The sequence below is a fragment of the Abrus precatorius genome, unplaced genomic scaffold (assembly GCF_003935025.1).
Source record: "Abrus precatorius isolate BTA unplaced genomic scaffold, Abrus_2018 Scaffold8, whole genome shotgun sequence".
Taxonomy (NCBI): domain Eukaryota; kingdom Viridiplantae; phylum Streptophyta; class Magnoliopsida; order Fabales; family Fabaceae; genus Abrus; species Abrus precatorius.
The window spans coordinates 1,317,199-1,327,653 of record NW_020874428.1 but is presented as its reverse complement, the minus strand read 5'-3'; the positions used below and the strand labels follow the sequence as shown (position 1 = coordinate 1,327,653).

The 10,455-nt window shown below is 30.3% G+C and overlaps 1 protein-coding gene across 2 annotated transcripts; it reads left to right on the top strand.

The window, feature by feature from the left end:
• The first annotated feature begins 4,133 nt into the window (after positions 1-4,133).
• On the top strand, positions 4,134-7,871 carry LOC113846917. 2 transcript variants are annotated; one of them, XM_027475671.1, is made up of 4 exons: positions 4,134-4,340; positions 5,265-6,271; positions 7,000-7,036; positions 7,377-7,871. In XM_027475671.1, the coding sequence occupies exons 2-3, from the start codon at positions 5,397-5,399 to the stop codon at positions 7,034-7,036; spliced, it is 912 nt and encodes a 303-aa protein (XP_027331472.1). In that variant the 5' UTR covers positions 4,134-4,340; positions 5,265-5,396; the 3' UTR covers positions 7,377-7,871. The 2 variants fall into 2 exon arrangements, with proteins under 2 accessions (XP_027331472.1, XP_027331471.1); XM_027475670.1 differs by lacking the exons at positions 7,000-7,036; positions 7,377-7,871 and having other exon boundaries at positions 5,265-6,659.
• Positions 7,872-10,455: the final 2,584 nt, after the last annotated feature.

The following is a 10,455-nucleotide window of genomic DNA, read 5'->3' as shown; positions in this document are numbered from 1 at the left end:
TGCTGTCCTTTTGGAAATACACACTTTTAACTTTAATACTGTCACAATTAGTTCTTAAATTCGCGTGACTCGAATGTTAAATGGCTATGGGGTTTAGTGGGACCGTTGGACGGGTTGATATCCTGGAGATTGAACTTCTTTCCATGGACTACTCCTTGTTCGGAGGACGCGCACTCAATCTCTATTATGCATTTCTGTGGCTGAATAGTTTATGAAGCAGGAAACTTGGAGTACTCATTGACATGGAGCAATTCTTTATTTAATTAAAGAGTTGATGCACAAATTTTGGATACTCCAGTTATGCATTGCTTTCGAGAGAGGAATCAGTGTCCAGATCTTTTTGGCTAAAATGGGTCGAACGCGAAGTTTAGAAATTGAAAAACTGGTTTCTCCTTTGTTAGGGGTGGAATTTCAATTGTTAGTTGATGTAGTTGGTATTCTTTTTTTTTGTTTTTTTGCTGGTCCATTACCAAAAAAAAAAATATTCTCTCCATTGATTTTTATTAAAAATTAACCATTGATTAAAAGTTAATGTTATGGTAAAATAATTTTTTTCTTTTAAATGTGAGTTTAATTATGTTTATTTTTTCTATAAATATGAAATATTTTATTTAAGTCTTTATAGTATATATATTTTTTAAGATTTAGTCTTTAAAAAATTAAAATGTTAGATTTTGATTTTAGTGTTAATTTTTTTGTCTGTTAAGCATTAAAATGATTGACTCAAACTCAGTTTAGTATTTTTGTCATATCATGTTATTTAATTAAATAATATTAAATTTTAATTAAATTTTAACAAAAATTTATAAAAATCTATCATGCTTAATATTTATAAGAATCAAAATTATAATTAAGCCATCTATTAAAGATGAGAAAGATGGGGTTTTGGTTACAGAACTTCCCCTTACTGCAGAGGACCACGGATACTGATGATGGAACTTTTTGTTTATTTTTTCCTTTATCTTGTTTTCACGTTGATGATGGAGCTATTACTAATGGCTTTCAACAAAAACATGATGCATTCTTGCAGCCTGCATTTCTTTTACGCCTGGACTCACTCAGAAATATGCAAGATACGAATGGGTCAATAAAGAAGGAAATACGTATGGGCGACCACTGTTTATTTAATTAGTCCTTTTTAAGTATTTTTAGTGTTATTTTTAAATTAAACTAATATTGCATTTATTTAATAATTTTTATAAAGATAAAAAATTAAATTTTATTGTAATTGTGTTAAGAGTAATATATACACTTTTAAAAATTACAGTAAAATAAAAATTAATATAAATTCTGACAAATTTCATCTTGCATATAAATATCAAACGGTACCTTTCAGTTTTTTTGTAAATAATTTTTTTCTAAAAAAAATAAAAATTTGTATGATTCATAAGTAAACGTAGATTAATACCTCAAAAAAACAGAAAGTAAAACAAATTATGATGAAAGTTGGAGAGCTTGATATTCTCCTATTTGAATCCTTTAAGAGTAGTTTAGTGATGGCTTAGAAAATAAAAGTATTAGTTTGTTAAGGAGTTTGAGTAGCTTGTGTGATATTATAATGGAGGTATGGTAAAAATCTCATTCCAAAATTCAATGGACCACATAATTGAGGAAACATACAAATAAAATAAATAAAGACATATTTCAATTATTTTGAAAAACTGAAAATTGCTGCTAGAACCTGAAAACATGACATTGGAGGCCGAGTTAGCACTAATGCTTCAATTTTTAACCCTTCCCTGTCAACAAGTTCACAGTCAATGCTCTGAAAGTACACACGCATACCAATAGAAGATTTAAATTGGCAACTCAATTATAATTCAATCGAGCCAGCATTGTAATAAAAATAAAGTGTTCATAGTCATCACCAAAATACATTGTGTTCATGATAAACATACTTGTTATGCGTAAGTCCAAGACAAACACCCTCAGTAAAATGGAGTGTCACCACTGGAAAGCTAGTTAAGGATATCGTTCCCTACTATATGTAAATTATTTGAATTTGGCTGTGTTATCTTGAGGATGAGTCGACTTGCTAGGATTTTTAGAGTCTTCTCTTGATGACATTGAATCTTGGCATTGGTTATATCTTTGAACATAATGCCTGCGCCGGAAAAAGAAAAGGTGTAAGCACCCATATTCCAGTTTGTATTCTTGCCCATGAAGCATGGCACAAGTTTTTTACTAAGATCATTTCAGCAGATATCCTATCAAAATGCTCCTGGGTATGGATGTATGATATTCTATTTTGAGCATAGAATCCAAAGAACTGCTGACCCACCATAAGAATTTACTATTATTAAACTCCATAGGTCAATTTGGGATTCGAATCCACACGATGATCCTTTGCACTGCTTGAAGAGGTGGTTTGAATGGAGATCTCCATCTTTGGACCACTAAATAGAGGTCGAAATAAGCCATGGATCCTCATACTGGGTGTTCTTATAGTCTTCTTCCTGTGAGAAATTCACGATACAGAATTCCTCATTTAAGTAAAGAACCTGCACTTCCCCAACAGGTGAGTATTTCTAGTGAGATGTCTTTGTTTTGCTCACCCGATTCTGCCATCGTTTGATCCTCTTCACCACCATCATACTTTTGCCTTTTCCTGTTATCTTAACTTTCATTTTACTTCTCTACAATAGATCTTGTTCTTTTGTCAAAGGAACATCGTGTTCTAATAACCTTTTTCCTCCATCTAACTTTCAAAATCCTTGTTTTTTTAGCATCCTAATCAGTTCTCTTTCTCATCATATGTCAAGTAATTTCTTTTTACATTACATATTTACTTTTAATATAATATAAATTTAATGTAATCATATAATTTATTTTATTTTAATAATATTTATGCATTGCACATAAAATTAAAAGTTAGTTTAAATTTAACATAATTATATTGTCATGTGAATAAACATTTAAATTTTAATATGAGGATAAAAATTAAAATAAAATTAAAAATTGAATTAAAAAACAAAAAATAAATCAGAAAATTATGAAGACTTTTATTATTATTAACTGTACATGAATGTTATTTTAAAATAAGAGAAGAAATTTACAATAAAAAAACTAATTTAGGCAAAAAAAATTTATTAATCACTTCATTCTTTATTGATATATATATATATATATATATATATATATATATATATATATATATATATAATCTTCCTACTAATTCGTTAAATATAAATTAAATAAAAAAATGTGTAAAAATTTAATTCTTACTCTATCTATATATATATATATTAAATAGAAAAATATCTTTTAGCAATAAATTTAAAAATAGTTGTACGTAAATTTTTTAATAATATATGAAATATTTTTTTAATTATAATTATTATATTTTTCAAAGTAAAGAGTAGTTTGCTTTGACTATACAAATTATCTTTGAACAGTTTAATATATAAAAAACTATGAGAGCAGTTGACCTCAGCTATCCTCTGAAAGGTTACCCACCCAATATACCATCGATTGAAACCGTAGTGAGCGGAACCTTTATTTTATGGTCACTAATTATCTGCTGTCTTTAAAAAATTAAACAAAAAAGTTTGACTTTGACTATTCAGTCTCCCAACGAATTTTCATTTTCATAAAAGCTTTATGCTTTTATTGTGCGAAAATTCGTTTGAATAAGATTCAAATCCAAAACAAAAATGGAATCAAGAAATTCAACAAGATTATCCCGTGTAAGATAACGTAAATTAATCCACTTATAACTGTCTTTAATTATGTTTTTTGTTCTTTGATCATTGTGTAATTTTAATTTTCTTATTTTTTATTTAATTAAATTTCTCTACTTTTAAATTTTTTAATTTAATTGTATTTAAACTTCTCATATTATTATTTTTGTTCAAATATTTAAGAAAATTATGACTAATTTGTTAAATAATATAATTTCAAATTTTAAAAGTTAAAAATTTTGATAAGGTTTAAGTTTTTTTTTTCCAAATTTTGAAAACATAGCTAATTATTCTGGTAATGAAACAGAGCATGAATGCAAAAATGGTAATCTAAATCTAACCATAAATTTTAATTAATAATTGTAATTATATTTTATCTTTGAAACTCATTTAAAAATAAATAAATCCAACTTTATTACAACCCTTTATTGTCTTTCCAATTTATAAATTAAAAAAAGAGAGTAGAAATTGTGCAATTGCACTTGGCAAAGAAAGAAGAGAGAGAGAGAGGGGGAGAGAGAGAGAGAGGCGCAACCCACCTTCACTAGTTCTCAAAGTGGCATCATCACCCATTTGCACCAAGATCGCAACAACGACACTTGACACACCAATTCTTCGATACGAGGTTTCTCTGTTCAGTCATCAATTCTCATCTATAAGGTTTGGTAACCTTGCCTTTCCCCTTCTACCCTGTTATTCAATGTACTTTATCACTTTTCTGTCACAAAGTTCGTCTCTCTTTTCTTTCTTCTTTTTTGGGTCTTGCTTCTTTTTTTTTTTTGGGTCGGTTTCAATTCATGTTTCCCTACCTGGGCTTGGTGTTTTAGCAGTTTTTTTTTCTTGCTCTCTAGAGAATAATACCCTTTATTTTGAATTGGTCAACTTTGTCAATTTTTTTTTGCAATACTGAAAATTGGGTTGTCAATTTTTTTTCCTTTTCAATTTTGGGTGTTAAAGTAAGGATTTTTATACGTTTTACTGTGTTCTTTCTGTGTTTTTTTATTTCATTTGAATTGCATGTTTTGTTATTGTAAACTATGTGTTTTAATGTCAATATGGTGGTCATTTTGATTTATTTTTTTGGTTGGTATGTTCTTTTTTATCTGTAAAGGGGTGTTCTTGTTTTTTTCCCCTGAAATTTCAGATTTGGGGGAAGTATTGATTATGGAATTTAACTGGTGAGATTCTTAGATGGCACTGTTTTGTGGCTTTTGGTTTGTCTGTGTATCTGTTTGTTGGTCAATCAATTAGTACTAGGGCATCTTTGATCTTCATCTTCTCCGAATTTTGATTTTGTACTCTTTTTTTTTTTTTTTTTTGAGGAACTTGAAGGGAAATGTATCTGTCTCTTACGATACAATAAGTTCAGTTTCTTGACACTTTAACATGTTTTTTTTGTTGATAATATGGACTCCTTAGTCTTTAAAGACAAAATGCAGTCATGTAAATAGTATTTTTAATGGTTTTGTGAGTTTTCTTGCAGTTGCACGAGTAAATGTTCCAAGTTATATAAATTCCTAACTACCTTTGCAATATGGTTCTTGACTAGCTCCTTTTTATTTCTTTTGTATCTTGTTATATTAGGCCTGTGCTAAAATCCAGGACGCAGTTGCTTGATTAATTTCCAAGACTTCATCTAGCTGTTTTAATTTTGAAGAATAAGAAGAATGCAATTGACTAGTACATTTATTTTTTCGGTTTGAGTGGCTGTATTATATGGTTTTAGGCCTTGTGAGTGTAAACAGCATGGAGGATATTCAATTGGATATTAATTGGGACGATCTCGTCTGTCCTATATGCTTGGACTTTCCTCATAATTGTGTGCTCCTTCAGTGTTCGTCATATGATAAAGGATGTCGTCCTTTTGTTTGTGACACAAATCAATTGCACTCAAATTGTTTGGATCGTTTTAAAAATGCATGTGGCATGCCGTCCTCTCCAGTGTCTGATGCAGTCTCGACTGATAATAGTGAGCCTGTGGCATCAGATGATCAATGCAATCTAACTTGCCCCTTGTGTAGAGGTGAGGTTTCTGGGTGGATTGTTGTTGATAAAGCTCGCTCTCATCTTGATGAGAAGAAGCGTTGTTGTGATGAGGTGGGATGTAAATTCATGGGAAGCTACCTGGAGCTACAAAATCATGCTCAACTTGAACACCCTCATTCACGCCCATCAAAAATTGATCCTGCCCGGCAGCTTGATTGGGAGAATTTTCAGCAGTCCTCTGAGATTATTGATGTTTTGAGCACTATTCATTCAGAAATACCACGGGGGGTGGTTTTGGGTGATTATGTGATTGAATATGGTGATGATGATGCAAGAGATGAGTTTGAGGACTTCCCTGGTGTTGAGGGCAACTGGTGGACCTCTTGTATTCTGTACTTTGACAACTTCAGAAGTTCCAGAAATAGGAGGACAAGAGTTGGTCATGCAAGAAGGGGTAATCGCCGCTTAAGTTATGATAGGTCAAATTCAAATTCTGATGAAGGTTCTGTGGCATCAGTGGAGTATGCAGATTATAGGATAGAAGAGACTGATGATGAGTTTGTTAGTACAAGTGGCTCTTCAAGGGGTAGTAGTGGTTATCGAAGGTGCATAGACTTTCCCTTCTTCATTTGCTTTTACTCTTTCTATATAGTAATATTAATGTCCTTTACATCCCATTCCTTTACCTTCTGGGTTGTTATGGTCTGACAATTTCAGTATATGATTTTGCATGCAGAATTTTTTCACTGTTTCTATGGGTACCATGATAAATAGTTTTCTGGCACTAAAGATGAACTTTTCTAAAGCTATCCCCTCAAACATTTTAAACCAGTTACTTTTTCATTGGTTTAGGACCACCATCATGTATTTATCAGTGTACTTTATAGCTTACAAGAATCATATTCTCTTTTAGTACCTTCTGACGTTAATCATCCCAACATTACAATTTAAGTGAAATGTTGGTTCACTTGCATAACTCAAAGGAGCATATAATTACAGATAATATATTCTGATTTGAATTTGAAACATGATCTCATTATCGTTTTGACCAAATTATTGTGGTTTGTTATGATATTTGAGAAGAAGTTGTAAATTTCGTACTGATTAGCCTTTTTTTGTTATTATTCAATAGTTCTCTACTTGCTTTTGTGTTTTGAGAGAATGATATCCTTTTCTTACTCTTCCTTGTGTTCTTTTTCAATTTGGTTCTAGAGCTACTCTCGATATCAATTAATGATATTTGATGAAGTGTGTAATTTGATGTTTGAATGGTTTGTTTGATTAAGTTATATTTAGATATTCAGTATTTTTATTTCAATAATGTTATTCACAGGTCCCAGAGACGCCGCTCCCGCTTTTATGACAATTAGGTATGTTCTGGCTGCTCAAAACTATCCTTTTTTGTTCTTATTTAAAAGTCCTGATGACTTGAACTTACTGCTAATTGACTCTATGAAGCACAAACACGACCCTTCCCTTTTGACATGTGTCAGGCACTCCTCATCAGGTGTCCGCTTAAAAATTTCATTCTTACCAGCTCGGACACTTATGCCAAAACATCGATATAGATAGACCCTTCACGAACACTATACAAAAAAATAATATTTTTTCAGATAGATTTCCTTCTGGCTTGAAACGTATTTGACCATGGTGCTGAGGGCTTTGACTGCTATTAACTTTAAATTACTTATTGTTTTTCTGAGTTTTCAGGCAGTTTATATGCATTAAAGGGAGGCAATAGTCAAGAGACGTAGAAAACAGTGTGACAGCTTGTCTTTCACCATGCAAAGATTACATTTAGCTCATCTATTGCTTTCGCAGGGAGATGTGGTGATTGGAATTGGTAGACTTAGTAAATTTGACAGCTCCATCTGGTCACATACTCAGTTTCTTTTATGCTTAGCTTTAAAATCACATTTTGTCTTAATCCAAGTAATTGTGCTAGCCATTGGAAGCCTGTTAATTTCCTCATGGGCAACCACTGTGATTTCGCTAGCATTCTGCTGCTTCACTATGGAATAATGATTTTTTCTTTTTATCATACTATCCCTGTACATATAGGATATAACTAATTGATTGTGAAATGTTAGAATAACTCTAAGGATGCAGTTTCTAGTCCCTGAAAATTTATTATATATTTCTCCATTTACTGATAATAGCCCACGGTCTTCATATATGAGCATTTACAAAAAAATTTACATTCGTAACCATGCGCAATTGTACTAGTGATTTGGATTTGGTTCAATTGGTTATACTTGAACTTTATGATAAAATATATAATGCAAATTACGATGGAGTATACAGTTTAATTAAGTGTTGATTCAATAATTTTTTTACAATAAAATTTATTAGAATAAGTTGAAAATAATTTATTTGGATAAGTTGTACTTATAAATTTATTAATACAAGTTAAAAATATAACTTATGAGAGATAAAATATTTCCATAAAGTATTTTTATAATTTGCTTGTAAGTTGTTTTAAATGCCATTAATCATATTGTAGTTGGTGTAATAAAAAGACGATATACTATGATATATTGTTATACAAATTAAGGAGCATTTTTGTTGGTTAAAAACAGAAGGGATGTTAAGGGGATGTATCTACAATATATCCTAATATTTAACTGTGTTATTTCTGAAAAATGCGATGCAATTGTAAGAACTGTGCAAAGAATTATTTCTCTACGTGTTGCATTTGTAGGTGTAGGATATGAAGTACAAAATTTCTCTAAGATTGCTGTTACTTAACCGAGTAATGCTTTTGACGAGAAAAGTTTAGTTTATAAAAATCACATTGTTGCTGAGAACGTAGATTTGGATCGTGTGGGAATGTTATATATTGGTGAATGCTAAAAGGGTTGTGGATTTGGCGTGGCTATGATTTTGTCAAGGTTTTAATGTAAAAATGTGTGTATAAAACATAACGTTGAATAATCGATTGGACATTTTATATATATATCAGAATTTGCTGTTATTTTCATAGTTTGGAAGTTTAAATTGTATTATTTTGTTATTCTTCTTGTGCTTTCGGTAAACCTTCTGCTACTGTGTGTTTTAGCACAAGGAAATGCCTTTTCTGTTCTACGCAGATTAAATAATTTTTTTAAATCTTATATAAAAATAAGTTTTGAATTCCATGTAACTCAATTTTTTTATGATAAATACTATTTAGTATTCTGGTTGGAATTTGACTTCTATGTTTTAAAACTGAAATTGAGTGGTTTTCAAATGATAAAAATATATATGACTCGCGGGACATCGATAGATGAAAGAGAAGCACCTAAATAAATACATTATCGCAGACATTCTTTATAAAGAATTTGACATTTCAATAAAGGTCAAATTATAATTTGTCTATTAAAGTTTAATTTAAGTTTTAATTTAGTCTCTTGTGTCCAAGTTTTCCTTTAACTTTGATCTCTCAACCTTTAGTAATTCAAAAGATATTTCAGTGTTTAATATAAATATGAGTTCATAATAAAACTGATTAACAATTAATGTTTGAAATTTTTTACTCATAACTTTCAACTAACTATTCAGATATTAAATTATTTAATTTATATTGTTAGAATTTGGTGTGTGTATATATATATATATGAACGATTTTGAATAATAATTTTACAGTAAAATATAAAGAAAGTGTAGATAAAAAAATATAAAATATTATTAAATATAGAACTAAAAATTAAAGAAAGACTAAATTAAATAAAAAAAATAAAAAACTAAACTAAAATCTAAAATTATTTACCTCAAATATATCAACTTCTTACTTAATTTACTTACGAGTTTGTTTGGCTGCATTAAAGTGTTTGATAAATAAGCTTATATTTCTATAGCTAATAAACTACGAACTACAATCCATAAATTTGTAGATTTTTTTCTTTGCAATTAAGATAAAAAAATTAGTTTTGATGTTATTTTACAATTATGAGTTACTCTAAGAACTATATGAAATGCATACAGGCTTAAAGATATTAGCTAAGTTTGCTAACAGTCTAAATAGATTAAAAATGACAATTGATAAAAGGTGGGACAGTAATTGTGGCGTTTCCTTTCATGAAAGACTAAACAAAAAGACTTCGATGACAGGACATCGTTTTTATCCCTTGTGACGTATGAAAAGGACATTGCTATCAGCTGTTACTGAGAAATCCGAATATTCAACCAGAGATGCCGACTCAAAGTGCTAAAATGTTTAACGTTTTCAATGAATAAATTAAGTTAATTCCGTTATTTCATCTACTAAAAATTAACTTTACATGTGACATTATATACATCTATATCTTTCGTTCACTTACTGTTTATTTTTTCTATACACGTGCATCTTAAAAATACACTTGAAAGTTACAATAGAACACCTTTAGGTGTCCTATTTCGGATGTACGAGATACATTTTGTTGACCAAAACCAAGCACAAGGCAACATTTCATGCTGAAATGTGGTATGTTAAGTGATCTCATCCGGCTGAAGTACTGTTCCAAGATGGTGATTTATGATAATCTGTTAGCATTGTGGACCTTTTTTAGCTAGGAATAATGCAAAGGGTGTTCCATTTTTAGTGGAATTTGTGGCCAGTGGTGCATTCTTCTTAATGGGACATAGGGTATGGATGTCAAGCATAGAGGGTTTTGCATGTATGATTCTCAAGAAAATATTGGATCTTTGATGTGAAAAAATCCGTTCAACATGGCCTTATGGAACTGCTCATGGCGCATGTTCTTCACCATAATGGAGTGAAAATTAGTTAATCAATTTCCACATACGGCACGAATGGTCTGTTAAGTGATCT

What these genes read in the sequence shown, in the direction of transcription:
- LOC113846917 (XM_027475670.1), top strand. Translation starts at nt 5,397, where the DNA reads ATGGTTTTAGGCCTTGTGAGTGTAAACAGCATGGAGGATATTCAATTG.